At 40.5% G+C, this 17035-nt stretch overlaps 1 protein-coding gene across 4 annotated transcripts in view; it reads right to left on the reverse strand.

The window, feature by feature from the left end:
* Positions 1 to 17035, reverse strand: part of ryr3 (ryanodine receptor 3) — a 159617-nt gene that overhangs the window by 122578 nt on the left and 20004 nt on the right. For all 4 annotated transcript variants that reach the window (XM_078173909.1, XM_078173908.1, XM_078173907.1 and 1 more), the window contains exons 2-3: positions 12399 to 12518; positions 3356 to 3460 (exon numbers count right to left, since the gene is read on the reverse strand). In XM_078173909.1, coding sequence (XP_078030035.1) covers positions 3356 to 3460; positions 12399 to 12518 — 225 coding nt within the window. The remainder of the gene's footprint in view (positions 1 to 3355; positions 3461 to 12398; positions 12519 to 17035) is intronic.

The following is a 17035-nucleotide window of genomic DNA, read 5'->3' on the forward strand; positions in this document are numbered from 1 at the left end:
GGGGCCAGCCAACAATGTTGTACTGTTAAGCACAAAACAAATCTGCTGCCCAGGCTAATAACAATGCAGGCCTGATTTACCAGTGGAGAGGACCCAAGTGGTATACTGAATAAGACACTTAAAAAACCATCTGTGCCAGAAGGCTGCATTGTGCAAAGTACAGTGGTAGCCAGAGTCACCCAGCACAACACATTATTTGGGCTATCTTGCATGAGTATGTGGGATTTTTATACTCAATTCATCTTGCAAATAGCACCGTAATGCTGTGTCATGCTTGGGTTTCTGTGATTGCTGCAGCTGTACTGCACAATGATTCATACATCCATAGCTGTGTCATCTCTGTTCCTACATACCAATGGTCTGCCCTAAGTATAAGCTAATAACAATAATTGGACCCATTAATCGAGGAACTTTCAAAAGCAACACAGGCCATGTGTATCCAGTAGGAACAGTGATGAAAATAAAAAACGCTGCCACTAATAAGCAGTTTGTTTGTCCAAATTTAATGCTGGGATCTATCTAAGACTAAAGCACTGTTTTCTCTTTGTTTTTCCCAAAACAAATTAGCATTTCATCCAAACATTGTGATGCCACCCCTTCGCATTCCTTGACCTCCCCCTCTGGATCCAGGAGGGCCGGGCGATGAGATTAAATGACACATGAAATGACTGTTAGAGCGCAGCATCGTGAGTGAATATCAGCATCTGACAGCGGTTTACAGACCACACGAATCCATTGCCTTCCGATGACACCCCTCCTGTGGCACTGTACAGAGCCTCCGCCCGATCGGAGATTACTTACCTGCTCTAATAAACATGCCAAGGGAGCTGGAGTGGAGCCGGGAGGAAGGGGCTTGCTCTGTTTAGTGTAAATCAAGAGAGCACGGAGGTTGTAGGGAAAAGGAGGGTGTGGATGCGGCAGTGCACTCACAGATAATTTCCCTCCTTTCTTTGACCCCCGACGGCCTTTCATTATCACTGCCTTCTGATCTCTTTTTGCAAAACAGGAAAGTGTTACAGAGAATGAGAAGAGACAGCCTCTATTTAGAATTCAATTGCAGTTCTTGGTGTTAAAGTAGTTCAGAGATTTGCTCGATGTGGTCCGTCTGCTTTGCGTCTGGGATTTAATCCAACCTACTCATTGATTTTTAGCATATTCACTTGTCAATGTCAAAATTTGGTCCAGATATATGTGCAAAATAATCACACTGCCACTGAGTAATTAAGTAACATTTGTCAGATGAGACATCTTTGACGTGGCAACAAGATTTAGAGTAGTGCTTAAAGGGAGCCTGTTTCTGGATTTTAGATTTTCTGCCATTTATACAGAGTGTTATGGGTAAAGCATTGATCGGCCACTACAGTTGTTACAGTAATTTAATGAAGTTACTTTCCCAGACTTGTACTAAAATGTTCAACTTTTCATATTTAACACATGAATGCCTACTATTTGGAGATACTACTTTGTAACTGCCATCTTAGGAAAACATGAATGAATCCACTTTTACATCTGGAACCTCCCGTCTACGACAGGCTTGAGACATGCCCTTGTTGAGGACTTGGCTCAGATTAATTTGATCCCGTTTGATTCAACGGATAAAAACTTGCTCCTAGTTGCCTCCAGGAAGTCTAACATAGACCGATCAGCCAAAATAACAGAGCCACAGACAGGTAAGGTGAATAACACTGAGCATCTCATTACAATGCAATGTTCTTTGGGGAAACCTTGACTCGCACCACCCACCCAAACACCCTTGCAGACCAGGTACAACGCCCTGGTTGTGGCCCCCTCAGTGGAACAATGTGCCCCTGCAAAAACTCTTCAGGAATGGCCCAAGGAACGTCACTCAAGGCATCGACCAGTCCTCAAATTTCCCCAGATCCCAATCCGATTGAGCATCCATGGGACATGCTAAAATAAGTCCAATCCATTGATGACCAACCTTACAACCCACAGGACTCAAAGGATCCTTGCAAAGGCTCTGATGCGAGACACCACAGGGTACTCAAGGAGGCCACACCTTGGACCCATCTCAGTTCTGACCTGTCAAGGCATGGACACAGGATCTCTGGTGTACCGACAGGTCCCACCTATGCTTGATCAGATTTGGACCTGGGGAATTTAGAGGCCTGGTTAATGCCTTGAGCTCTTTGTCACACTCCTCAGGGCATTCCTGAGCCACTCCTACTGGCAAGTGCCATTGTCACGAGGGGGTGTATTTGGTCTGCAACGATGTTTGGGTAGGTGGTGCGTGTCAAGGGGCATCCACATGAATTAACAGCAAGGTTTGCAAGAAGAACACTGCATTGTAACAAGACGATCAATGTTGTTCACTTCACTTGTCAGTGGCTTTAATGCTACGGCTGATCGGTGTACACACTGCAGAAGAATAAAACAAATGCTCCCCATGTAAGAAAGATTCTGCTGATTTTACAAAGTAGTTATTGACATTTTCATCTCAAAACTTTACACTGTACACTTGCTGTAACTTTAAAGCATACATATAGTTAATCTCAATAAAGATCAACATGTGAAGTTTTTACTCAAAGCAAGATGTAAACTCAATAGATCTTACACTGTTTGTGGTTGTCTCATGAAGGCACTACTTAAAACAGTGTAAAAGCAATAGTGTTCAAATTCAAAATTACTGACTTCAAAGAAATCGCCTATTTTTGCAGGACCATGATACACTCATATAAACGTCAAACATATTTGCCTCCAAGTGGGGAAGTGGAACATCCAGCTAGCAGTGCCAACAGGTACTTGCTAGTTACTGTGAGCATCAAATTTTGGTAGATGTCACAATTAAATGACTTGAATAATGAATCTCAATGAACAACTCCACAAAGTTGAGCTGGATCTATATTTGGTTTCCCAATCTGACATTAAAAGAGGTTTGAATGCATTATTTTGGGGAGTGGGGACAACTGAAGAATCACCATGGCTGGACTTGGCCTTGATTGGGTGGCCTCAAAAAACCTGAAGTACTTCCAATCAGGCCAGTGAGAATCCTCCTCCACACAGATTTACTACATTTGTATTTCTAGTACTGCGACTGCTCTGAGGAATTCCATTTCAGCTTCACTGAATAAATATCCCATTGTATTAACTGGAAAACAATTGTGAAGATCATTATTCTGTTACACCAAAACAATATTGCAGAAATAGTGTGCGACTTCCAACTGAATCTTGTATTTTAAAAAAGTAAGTAAACCCCCAGGGCATTTTGTAGCAGAGTGCACTGCTAGACTACAGAGTGATTTATGTACATGTTTCTGTATACAAGTGTTGAGTGTGTTAGTGTGCCTGAGACAGAGAGCGGCGGGGTATCGGTGGGAAGGAGGGGAGTACTCACCCCTTCGCTGTTCTGCCCAGTTTTAGCCAGCATCTCCTGCAGGGCCCGCACTGACAGGGACTGCTCCAACACAAAGTTACAAACACACAAGTCTGGAGGAACATACTGTAGGGTGGAAGGAAGAAGGGGAGGATGAAGGGACAGAGGGAAAGGAATATTAGTTGAAAAGGCACTGACAAGGTGTTTTGAGCAAAAACAGAGTCCTCTCCTGGGCACAAAAACAATGTGCCAGGAGTTTTCTCTCCTTGACTCTGTTTTCACCCTTTTATGTTACTGTATAGCTTCGAACATATGCTCTTGCACCCAAAAGTCCCTGATCTGCAGTACTGAGATTTTTGGCATGACAAACATAACATAAAAAACTTGTGGCAAACTTTGAGAAATGTATCCGTTTATCACCATTCATGATGGTCATTGACATTGTAAAAGCTGACACACGTAATGTCCAACTGTTTAATGGACTGTGACGTGCAGGCTGTGTGACCTAAATAAAAATTGCAGTTTTATGACACAGTACATAAATACACATTTAATCATTTTGCAAACAACTTTCTGAACCGACATCAGAAAGATATTTAAATTCTAACGGACCAAATCCATAAACATACCAGCTCACGACAAGGACAACAAGACCTTCTCAAATATCATTCTGGTGCCTATATACAAATTTTTCTCCTGAATTCGTAATAATTATGTTCTATTTATTCATAATGTATGCATCTATCTGTCTGCATCTTTAATAAATGAATCCAAACTGATTTCATGACAGGGAGATGCAGCATTGTAAAATGTGCTGATTAATCAGACACATGTGCACACATAACATTTTATCTACATGCTGATATTTACTATTTACTCATATTTTTCCCTAAGTATTTGGTTACTAAATTAATTGCAGGCACTGGCCTGAGACAAGAGCCCAACTGAAATGATTAAACTGCTCAGTGAGGAATGGGGCTCATAAATAATTCTGATGACTTGCAACTTCCTTGCCATACTGGTGTGTGCTAATGAGTGGCTGGGGAGTATGAGGAGGGCTGTCAAAAGGTGTGCAAGCCTGCGGCTGCAATGACCAATAATTAGTGTGGCTGGGCCGCTTCCCTCGGCAGACAGGGTTGTTTGGTTTCCAGTACAACCCGGCTTCAGATTTGTCTTCTACTTTTAGCAAACTGCTTTAAGTTTGTCTGTAAACTTTCGATGCATGGGTGGAGCCAGATGTTGGAAACATTTGGGGCTCAGGCGGGGGTCTGGGGGCCAGCTCCGTGCAGAGATTATTTCCCCAATCGTACAGCAGCTATACTCACTATTTTGAACTTAATCGAGATGACAGACTGTCTAAAAATCTGTACATCATTTGGGAAAAACATGACAGGTGCAAAGGGGGAAAAAAAAACATTTTTCAGATGCTACATTCTACTTTTTATCTAATTGTTTTCCAATCGTCTTCATCATTCTGGTACTGTAACACACCAAATGTTGAGGAAGACTAATTTCCACTCCTGCCACCTAAGAAGGGGCAAAAATAGTTGGATGTTACTAACATAGATAGATTGGGAATCAGGGAAAATGACATAAACTTGAAGGTATTTTAAAAACCTATACGATTTGGAGCTTCATAGAAAACATTCAGGGCTTGAGCCCCAGAAGCCATCCCCCGTTCTGCCACTGCTGCTGGGATTCAATAAATCTTTCACAACTGCAAAGAGAGAATGCTAAAGAATAAAACGGGACATTTGAGATTACATGTTAGTAAATTATTTTCTACTCAAAAAGCAGTTGAGAGGCAGAGCTGGAGACCTGTTCTTTATCTGCATCTGCTTGCCAAAGTATGAAAAACTCATTTACCTCTTGATGTGCTAGATGGCACTGTTGATTAGCATTACACTGCTGCACACATGACGTGTAATCAACAACACATACACAAACCCATAACACCCACATCCTCATATCAGATCATATCCCCACCCTCATATCTCGGAATAATCCTCATATCTTTCACAATACTTAATATTTATCTCCGTTTCATGACAATAGCCAGCTTTATGTAATATGCGATCCATCTCCCCCCGACAGAGAAGAGGACAAGTAATGATTTAAAGGTGTTGGGTGGATGCCCTGACTCAGTAACACGACCAGCTGACCCTTGACCTCTGAAGTGAAGTGAGAAATGTGAGCAGAGGGGAGGGCTGCTGGGTGATAATGAGGATGGCACTGCTCTGTAACTCAACACAAACATGCATGGGAACCTCCACCACCGCTGTGTCTGCATGCGTCCAGCTCTAAGAGCTCCAACAGCCTGTACTCAAATACTGTTCACACAAATATTCACCATTTGACTGCATTTATACCCACATAAGAGGTTTTACAATGACAACAACAACAAATAAATAAATAATATAATGGAAAAAGACATCTGAAGTACGGCTATTAGCCCCTAAATCCAGTTATCTCGCCACAAATCTTGAGACAGAGCCAGCTGAATATTTACTTTTCCCTGCAAAGAGGATAAAACATGACATGACGTAGCTGCACCTGTGGTGTCATACGACCTTCCACAGTTGATAACTTGCAACCTGCTGCAGATCTTACACCTCTTATGAATTATTCACCACCAATACCAATTATCATACTTCTTCCAGGGTTGGGCAGACATACTGAACATTCTTGCTTGTCTGGGAATAGAAGAGACCGTTTCAACGGTCACAGCGACCTTTAGTAAGTCTGCGGGGAGCTTAAGACAATACACTAATATAAGCCATGAAATTGAGAAAAGTGATCCTTCGGAAGATCAAATAGCATTTAACAACCCAGTGTCTTGCATCATATGCAAGCTATTTAAAAGAGATCAAATACAGTGAAATAAAATGAGTTCTTTTTCGTCCTCACTAGGTTGTCTACTCTAATAAATCCCATTAACTCAATTTTAACAAAGCCATTCAAGCTAAAAGTACTGGTTTTGAAATGTTAAACAGAACTACAGAATGTCACATTAAAGAATGAGTCTGGTGATATTCTATATTTTCGGCTAAAACCAACAATGCAATGGTCTTACAAACAAGTACCTTCAATGTAACCTCATTGTTGTCCAAAACTATCAGAGTAAAAACATATCAGTGAGTCACACATTATAATGAACATGGGCATCAAGGTTATTTTAAGTTAGTCCTACATATACTGTCCTGAAAATACTCACTAGTGCACCAAGTGTGTATTAATCCACGACTGGAAATAGTCCCCAACAAATCTCTCATTTACTCCAGTTTGATTAACAGTCACTAAAAACTACAGTGCCCAGCAGCTTTACGGTGTCATGTTTAGCCTTTTGGAAAAAAAGAGTATATATTCATGATCTGTTCTGAAGATTTACGTCTTCAGAAGGAACAAATCGGCTTCTGAAGTCACAGACAGTTTGGGAAAGTTAGAAAGTCCTGAGAGACGAACTAACACATTGATGGTTCTGGTTCGTCCATGGGATTCGTTGACTGTAAAAGAATATCATCAGTCTTATCCTTTAATACATCTAAACTTCAACAAAAACAATCAAAGCAACATACTAGATATAAAAAGGTATGATAACAAGGGTATGAAGTGAATTAATCAAGCAATACAATGCAATCTTCTGCTGAGAACCCTTGGATGCTGGCATTCATGTGGATACCATCCACCCAAACACCAATGCAGACCAAGTAAACACCCTCATGGCAATGGCATTCCCCAGTGTCAGTAGCCACCCCAACAGGACAATGTGCCACGCCACACCACTGCTTAGGAATGACTCAAGGAACCTGACAAACGGGTCAAGGAGTCGACTTGGCCTCAAAGTTCCCCAAATCCCAATCTGATTGAGCATGCGCAGGATGTGCTGGTACCCCAGAGGTATCCCTGATCCAAGGTGGGGTCTCCTTCCATCAGACTTGGCTCTGACCTATCAGGGCATGGACACAGGACCTCTGGGCATAGCCCTGTGGTGTCTGGCACCAGGGCATTGGTGACGAATCCTTTGAGTCTTGTGGGTTGTAGGGTGGGGTACCGGCATGTCTCATGGATGCTCGATCGCAGCGGGATCAGGGAGTGCTTTTGCCATGGGGGGTGTGCTTGGACTGCAACTGTGTTTGGGTGGGCGGAGCGCATCAAGTGGCATCCACATGGATACTAGGACCCAAGCTTTCCCAGCAGAACATTGCATTGTAACAAGACGATCAATGTTATTCACTTCATCCACCAGTGGTTTTAATTTTTTAGATGGTCAGTGTATATCAAGCTATTTGTTTTTAGATACACTTGAGTTCCATTAATATGAATTTCATGTGTTAAAAGGTTGTTACGGAAACTTTTTTCTTCTTAATATGAAAAATTATGAATGAATTATTCCACTAACGGCTAACTACTAAACTTACAATATGGCATGGTACTACGTATGTGGAGCAGCATGATAGTCAAAAACTGCCTCAGAACTCTTATTCAAATTAGATCTTATTCACTTTGGCCTCATTTCTCTGTACCAGCAGCGGCAGGCAGCCAGGCTTCGTCAGAGTCTGGAAATGAGGTGTCAACACCTGAGATCCGCCAGCAGATGACAGCCCCTCCCCATGTGCCAAACCACAGCTGTCGTCCCCAACACTCGACCACATTTCACAGCCAAGGAGGCGCGACGCATTGTCACCAGGTACCCAAGGTGAGAGGAGAGAGGTGTTTGTGATGGGCTGCCTTGTGTTGCCCTTCGACTCGACAACAGTTCCAGGTGGATGAACAGACACAAGTCCCCAAAATTTTAGTCAAAGTCTTATTTCTCAGTGGGCCAATTAAATCAGGCTTCACTTGATATGCACAGCTCATAAAAACATCCTGGCATTGGAGTGTTTTCCAGTTGGGATCATGTGATTATCACTCTGACACAAAGTAAGTGTGAAGCCAGAAATAAAACACCATCAGTATACATACAGGCTGCATTGTCTGTCCCACATAGATATGCATCACTGAGTGACAACACACTAGTTCTCCCCATTAGAATATCTCTGAAACATCACTGAAAATGCTGTGACTAATGATGCACATAATGATATACAACAATTATGCTCCCATTATGAGGCATATTCTCCAGAGCCAACACAACCTGCTTCATTTCAACATGTCTTTCTTTTTTTAGGTCCATACAGTACGTCTCGTCAAAAAGTAGATTAATGAGACATGTAACGGAGCACTGACAGCTCTGTTGTGTTGCTGCAGCACCACAAGCAAAAAAATGCACATTTTAATCACACAGTCATAATGAGAAACTTCACTCTTCAAACAGAAGTGTTCAAAACCATCCTCTTTACATATGTGTTGTTGTTTTGTCCACCTGGGCCCCATGACCAACTACTACGATGTACCACAGTGTAGAAATATAGTACATAATCCATAACTAGCCCAATGAACATTGTCCGTTGTTTTTGTTGGGGTTCGGGCCAAGTTTGAAGCATCACAGCCAGGAACTGACTCTGGATCACTGCAGTAGTTGTGGGGGAATGTTTCCCCCCCTGCACCACTGAGGCACCCATTTTAAAATTGTTTCTGTCTGAGTAGTTGTATTTTGCACCATAGGGCCTTCTACATCATTCCCATTATTTGACAGGAAGGCTGAAAGCTCATCTCAGTAAGAGTGGGTGGAGGGGACAGAGTGGATAAACAGATGGGTTTCAGTAAAGGAACTCACAAGTGTCTCTTACTCTATCAGGGGGAGAGACGGCCAAGGAACAAAACTGGACTGCAGACTCTTTTTGGATGCAATATTATTTCGAGCATCTATTTAACGATGCAGAAGAAATAGTTTTCTCAAAGAAAGATAGAATTTTAATCTAATTGCTCAAGGATTAAATTACTGGAAGATGTAATTAATTTTTTGAATGCGAACACAAACAGAGAGACACAGCTCCCATTTTTTCTGTTGTCACGCTTCATCAGAATTAACATACAGAGTAAGGAAACCCATCTATTGGACTGAATTTGGATTACACACAGAATGAGACAACATGTCTAGTTTTCACAAAATTAAAAATGTCTGAATATTCATATCTGGGCCAATTTCAGGAAGTTGAGTAAGCTACACTCAGTTAATTACATTTCAGGAGATTAGATTTCGTAAATCCTCATTCTGTCCAAGAAAACAGCTGTCTTCTATCAATCTGCTTTGTGTCCACTATCAGTGATTCAAACTTGAACCCCAATGGGGTACCTCTGTAGTTTCCATGGCATACATGGAAAGATTGTGGAATAACTTAACTAATTTGGGGGAAAAAAAATGGACATTTTTATGTAAAACATATACATTCTGAGTGCCAGAGTGCACCCTGGCACCAACTGGACTGCCAATTTGGAGCACTGTTGGAATGTACCATTCAGATATTCAGAACACCACACTCCTGGAGCAGCAGAGCCTTCTCTGGGCACTCTGTCTGGGGAGGTGGAGCAGCAGAGCGCCGACTGGAATGAATGTATGATAAATGTAACTGTTCGTTAATTTATGTAGAAATAGAAAGCTCTATTACTTCAAACAACACACTCTCATTTCAGTGCAGTGTGTCAGATTGGATTTACAAATGCACCCATAGAGTTAATGTGTTGAGATTAAGAATGAGTAATTAGTTTACTGAGAAAAGTGATGCAAAGATGTTGAAACAGTTAACCAAAAGTGATACCGTAAATTCTCAAATAGTAAACAGTGTCTTATTTACCACAGCTGAAAAGGGTACCAGGCCTTTATTTGAAGTAGGCCTATATTAGAGAGGGGCTGTTATTCCTAATTCACTCTGTTGTATATTTGGCCATATTTTAATATAAAACTTCCTTCTTTTCTGATCTGCTCCCTTTTGCAATGGTAATTTTTTGTCCCTGCATTATACTGTTATTCCATCTCAACACTTCACTTTGAAACTGTCTGTTTCAAAGTAAAAACCCTGCAGCATCTCAGTGGACAGAATCCATTCATTTTACAAAAATGCTTTCATTGTAAAACATTTGCTGGGTTATCATCCAGCACTTTAAATGTAGCTGCTGTCATATTGTGGCGCTTACTATGTTACTGCTACAGTTTGGCTTTGATATTAATAGACCTACGGCCACTGTGACTGAGAACAATACACTTCAGATGAATAATCCAGAACAACATAGTGTTACAAATAAAATGATTATATTGTTGAATTTATTAAACTAAAGTAATGGAAATGTGCGGTTTTCCTCCTAATCACAGGGGTACCAGGAGTTTATCCAACCTTGTTTTTTTCCCCCAGCCTGTATTTGAGGCCAGCCTTTATTTGTTGGTGGCGACCACGCCCCGGTCATTATTTGAGACCTGGCCTTTACGTTACCTAAAAAAATATGGTAAATGGTTGAACTAGTTAGCTAAAAGGAAGGATAAATTGTTGCTAAAAGTGATGTAAAAATTGTTGAAAAACTAAAACTAAAGGTAAAGAGTTGAAACAGTTAGTACAAAGTAAGGAAACTCTGGATAAATAACTAGGTAAAATGAGATATAAATTGTTGAAATTGTTAGCTCAAAGACCTGATGGATAAATAATTAAAAAACTAAAAGAAAAACATTGAAATACTTAACTAAAAGTAAATTACTGACGTAGCTAGAAGTGTTGGATAAGTACCTAAAATAGTTAGCTAGCAGTAAGAATAAATGGTTGACATAATTTACTAAAAAGGAACGAAAACTGGTTGAAAAGCTAAAATTAAAGAGCAAATGGTTAGCTTAAAGTAAGCATAAATGGTATAAATATTTAGCAAAAAATAAAATATAGATTGTTGAAATTACTGAATTGTTGTAAACTATTGATAGAGTTGACTAAAATTGTTGGATAAATATTCTAAATAGTTAACTTAAAGTAAGGATAAATGGTTCACAATTTGCCGAAAGTGATGGAAAAATAATTAAAGAGGCTAAAAGTGAAGAGGTAAAATAGCTAAAAGTGATGGGTAAACAGCTCAAATAGTTAGCTAAAAGTAATGGATAAGTTACTAAAATAACTGAAAGTAAACTGCTGAAATAGTTAGCTAAAGGTAAATTGTTGACATAGTTAGCTAAAAGTGATAGCTGAAATTGCTAAAAGTAATGGATAAACAACTCAAAAAAATTAACTTTATAGAAAGGTTAAATTGTTAAAATAGTCTGCCAAAATTATGTAAAAGGAGTTGAAATAGTTAGCTAAAAGTAAGGATAAATGGTTGAAACTGTTAGCTGAAATTAGGCCTTATAGATAAAAGATTTGACTAGCTAAAAGTTAAGTATTGAATTATTTAGCTCAAGTAAACAACTAACATTGTTATCTAAAAGTGATGGATAAAAAGCTCAAATAGTTAGCTAAAAGTAATGGATAAATTATTTGCTGAAAGTAAACAGTTAACAGCTAAAAGTAGACTGTCCAGATAGTTAGCTAAAGGTAAATTGTTGACATAGTTAGCTAAAAGTGATAGCTGAAATTGCTAACAGTGATGGATAAACAACTCAAATAATTAGCTTAGAAACGTTAAATTGTTAAAATAGTCTGCCAAAATGATGGAAACGGAGTTGAAATAGTTAGCTAAAAGTAGGCCTAATGGATAAATGATTGAGATAGCTAAAAGTAAATTATTGAATTATTTAGCTCAGTTAAACAACTGACATTGTTATCTAAAAGCAATAGATAAAAAGCTCAAATAGTTAGCTAAAAGTAGTGAATAAATGACTGAAATAAGTAAAAGCTAACAGTTGAAACAGTTAGCTAAAAGTAAAATGTTTAAATGGTTGAAACAACCAGCTTCTGCCACACAAATGCAACCTGTCTAAACCTCATCTAAATATTGACAGTTTCAATATATAAAAAATAGTAACTTGCATTTCAGCTTGAAAGATGGTGCAGTATTTTCAGGAGCAAACATCTCCAGAGTGTTGCCTCAGCTTAAACTTCATTAATATACTATGCTGATAGGCCTGGCTTTCTGTTTTTATGCCAAACTGACACTGTTTTGCCGTTTCTTCATCATACCTACAGCACCAAACAAAGCTGTTTGCCACCCTCACCTTAGCATCAGATGTGGATTCCAGGTAACACACACGGTTTCCGAGTCCCTCAGCAGCCAGGCAGAACTTGCGATGCTCCTTCTGGATGGTGGCCACACACTGAAGCACCACCTCGTCATCCTGCCAGAGGAAAGAGAGGCACATTAAAGCCAAATCTGTTTTGACAGTGACCTATCCAAAAAATGAACAAGACAGGACAAGAAGAAAATAACCTATATTGGCTCAGTTTTTGTTGCTTCTCTCCATCCTCACTTGGATAAGGTTCTTAAACTGACACCTGGATATGCACCTTTGACCTATGAAGGTGAATGCTGCTCGGGAAGCTTTCACATTAATAGCGATAAAAAAGAAACATCGATTTTGTGTTATGGGGTGGAGGCAGATCTTTCACAACAAAAACTGGCTGCAGGATGAAAATAGGGGAAGCATTTTTATATAACAATGACAAAGAAAGGCTTTTTGCCCCCACATATTTGTCATGTTTTTTGTAGGTAACCACATCCAGAGGGCATTTTTAATTCAATGAGACTGTTGAGGCAATCAGATAAAACGGAAACGCAAGGAAATATCTTGATTTAAAATTCGAGCAGACAGCCATTTCAGCAGCAGAAAAGAAAAGACCAAAAACTGTATTAATCAATAGCAGCAACAGCAAAGCAGCGTTGAGTAATATCATTTCTAAACCTGTTACGCAGCCTCTGATATCTCTGTGGGAGAGAGGAAACCCTCGATTCAATCAGTGTAACCAATAAATGAACATCTGTATCTGTCAGGGTCGAGAGGGTCTGGCTCTATTTGGCAACACACACACACACAGAACACACACACACACACACACACACACACAAACACACACACACACACACACAGATATCGATTTGTTTGTGTACTGTATGAGTGTGTGAGTGTGTGCATGTCTCCTGCCAGCTCACGTCCCACACTAATCTGAGCTGATGGTTGCCATGGTTCTGGCTCCCACCTCCTTCACAGCAGTAATAATTCAATAAAATTTAGATACAGGCTGTGCAGCACCAACAGATTCAGAAGCAAAGATAACACATCCTGACATTATTTCAAAACAACGACACTATGGGCACAAAACTACAAGAGTAAAAGTGCCCCTGCATGGTCAGACTCTAGTCTTTCAGTTTTCTGGAGACATGCCATTATACCTTCAGACGTTTTTCCCTGCATCAGAAAACATTCACTAGCATACACCCAACAATAGATGAGAAAATTGTGTTTCTAATTTGTAATTTCACACTGCTGTACAGACTGAAATGAAATGGGAAAAAAAAGAGAAAAGGTGTCTTTAGCAAAATGCAAAACAATTTTCTGGGAATTAGGACAGATTTTTCAGCACTTTCAACAGATGCAAAAGTTCAAACAGACATTGTAGGGAGGCTTAAAGTCAGTGTCTTTGTTTCATATTTAGCGCGAGGTGTTGCATCACAAATTAGATTCTCCGTCTTTCTGGTATATGTGGGAGGTGTTCGCAATCAAAAAAAGATACCGTCTTCTCCCTTAACAACAGCACACTTTGAATTCATTAACCAAGCAGTATGAAGCAGTCTGTGTGAAACTGCACACTAGAATACATCTTTTTGTACTCTAGCTCTACAGTAGTCAATTAGTACAGAAGCTAATTAGAGCAGATCCAACAAAAAGGAAAAACACCCAAGTCTTTGGGATTTATCAACAACCTTATTAAGGACACATTTTGGTCAGTTTGTGTTGCGGGGCAATAAAAATCTATCTTCAAGCACTTTTAATGGATAAAGTGAAGCACAGTAGAGTTAAATGTCACAGTAAAGTGAATGAGGGGCCGAGCTGGCACGGCACTCCATACCAGCAGCGTTTTAAATACCCCAAGACCCAACTTTGGGCTACGGGGAGGTGATTACGGATAGCAGAAAGCATCAATGTTGGCTTCCAGTCACTGCTGCAGCCTTCCCAGCATGATGGAGGAAACACAGCTTGTTGTTCCAGGCTACAGAAACTAGGGAAACTCAATATGGCCGCAGGATGACCGAAGACTTGTCACCTCTTTAAAATCAAGTAAATAAACCTCTTTCTTGTCAGCTGTTTGGAATTGTGGTGGCCTTGTGAAACCAGCAGGACCTGGCACTATTAGTGGCATGCTTTTTCTACGTGTATATGTCATAAGCCCTTTTTAAAAGGGACAGTTCACCCCAAAATCAAAAGTACATATTTTTTTATTACCTGTATTGCTATATATGAACATAGATTTTTTTAGTGTGAGTTGCTAAGTGTTGGAGATATTGGCCATAAAGATGTATGACTTCTTTTAAGTATAATGGAACTAGATGGCACTCAGCTTGTGGTGCTCAAAGCTTGAAAAAAATACATTTGAAAAATTTAACAGCAATGTCTCTTTCCAGAGATCATGACCCATGTAATCCACAGACGTTGCAAGCAGTGTAATATAGGAACAGTTTTTTTTCTATCGAACTACACCCACCAACTGCAGCGTTGGGTGGGCTACTTTTAAAATGTGTTAGTTAGGTTTTTGCAGTTAAATTACAGTTTTCAACTGTTACAAAGTAGGCGACAGGAATAAATAGAAACAGGGCATCCGACAAAAGTTCAGCTCAAATCGGCAGTGCTACGTCAAAATGCAATCAATTCGATGCCTGCTGGCGTCACGTTCAGTTAGGACTTGGTGTTAGAGCAAATAAAACAACAACAAATAAAGAAATCCCTTCAAGTATTCTATCGTTTTAAGACAGTAACAGTATTTAGAATACCACACATATAAACTGTAACAGAATACAGTTACTCATATTTTGTATGTTAAATATGTAACTTAGTTACTTGTATTCTAATACTCCCCAACCCTGACCTACTGTCTGTTCAGAAGGAAATGTGCTTGCTAATGTTACAGCTCAGCTGAGGACACCATAAATGTTTACATCTCGTGCTGTCACAAGCCTCTCGTCCATGAGTGGATGCACTCTTCCTTCTGCGAGTGTAGTTCAGTAGAAAGAAAATAGTTCCTACATTTAAGTGCTCACAACAAGGTCTGTGGATTATCTTGAGTAACAGGGTCATGATCTCTGGAAAGAGACACTGATGTTGAGTTTTTCAAATGTAATCTTTTGGCGCTTTGAGCACCACAAGCCGAGTGCCATCTAGTTCCATTATATATGAGAGAAGGCAGACATTTGTCCAGCCAATATCGCCAACACTCAGTAGCTCACACCAGAACAATCTAGATTGATATATAGCACTACAGGTAAGGAGAAGAAATATATATTTTCAATTTTGAGGTGAACTGTCCCTTTAAGACTCATGAAACTTGTGATTTTGAGTGCCAAATTGCTCTATAAATGTGACCAATTAAATTAAATGTTTTATTTGTCAGTGCGGGAAATTCTTCAAAGTGGCAATTAAATTCCTAAAACGCTACGCTGCAAGTCAGGCAGAGACGCATATTCATGCATACTTGAATTTGATCAAAATTGACAACCAGGCTGAAAGGCTCAGTTGCACAAAAATTGATCTTTGCTCACTTTGAGACTGCAGCCCCCAAACCAAAAGTGGTCAGAGCTACACTGGGATCAAAACGCTACACAGACAGGATACCATCCTGTCATCTGAGCAGTGTGAAGCAATGGCAGGAGAGCAGAATGGATGATAATGCCAACGTCGCTCTAGATAAATAAAGAGATGCTGCGTGTGTGTGTAGGGTTTAATGCCAAGAATAGATAGATAGTGGCGTTCTCTCATAAAAATCCAATCACTTTGATCACATCTCAACAACTAATGAACTATCCATGTGTAATCACAGCTAAGACACTTTCTTGAGACACTTTCTGTCTCTCTTTGCACCCTTGACTTGATCCCAAGCCAGAGAATCTGGTGAATCTGAGGCAAAGTGATCCTCGCAGCAGCAGTGTGACCATCTGCTAGACAGCTAAAGAGCAGCATCAGTACTATGTATAGGGCCCTGGCCTGCAGCAGGAGGAGGTTGGGTGGCTGCTTTACCCAGCTTCCAAGTGTAGAGCGGGAACTTGACCCTGCCCTCTCCCAACCCGACCCCACCCGTCCTCACTACACCTCAATTTCTCTCTGGGTCCTGCAGGTCCGTGCTTCTCCACCTGATCAAACAAAAGAGTGTCTGTCACTGTGATAAGAGCTTCCGCTGAAAGACCACCAACACTGTTGGGTGTGTCTTCGACAGACCCTCAATGTTTCCCACCCTTCTCTTGCTTTCTTTTTTCATCTCCACTTCGTTTACAGAGCAGCCAGTGTGCCTTAACAGAAAGCAACAGGTGTATGTTTGTGTGTGTGTGCGGGTGTGGGTGTGTGCGGCCCGATGCATCCACCAGCCGAAACCCGAGAGCTACAGATGCTCCGGTGTGCCAAATAAACTCCCACAACTCACCCGCTGCTGCCACCAATGTGAACTTGAGAAAAGGTGAATCTGTTCAATCCCTCAGCGCTGCTATTTTGACCCGCATGCTGTGCACATGCTCAGTGGCGATCAACAGGCACACTTTGAGAGGGGCATAAAAAGGCAGACTGGGGGTTAAAAACAGAAGGGAATTAAGTAAATTCCAGCACGTTTTGTCTCCTTGTTCACACTGTCTCGGTGTGTAGTCTGTCTGAGTTGC

The sequence above is a fragment of the Epinephelus lanceolatus genome, chromosome 13 (assembly GCF_041903045.1).
Source record: "Epinephelus lanceolatus isolate andai-2023 chromosome 13, ASM4190304v1, whole genome shotgun sequence".
In the NCBI taxonomy this organism is placed as follows: Eukaryota; Metazoa; Chordata; class Actinopteri; order Perciformes; family Serranidae; genus Epinephelus; species Epinephelus lanceolatus.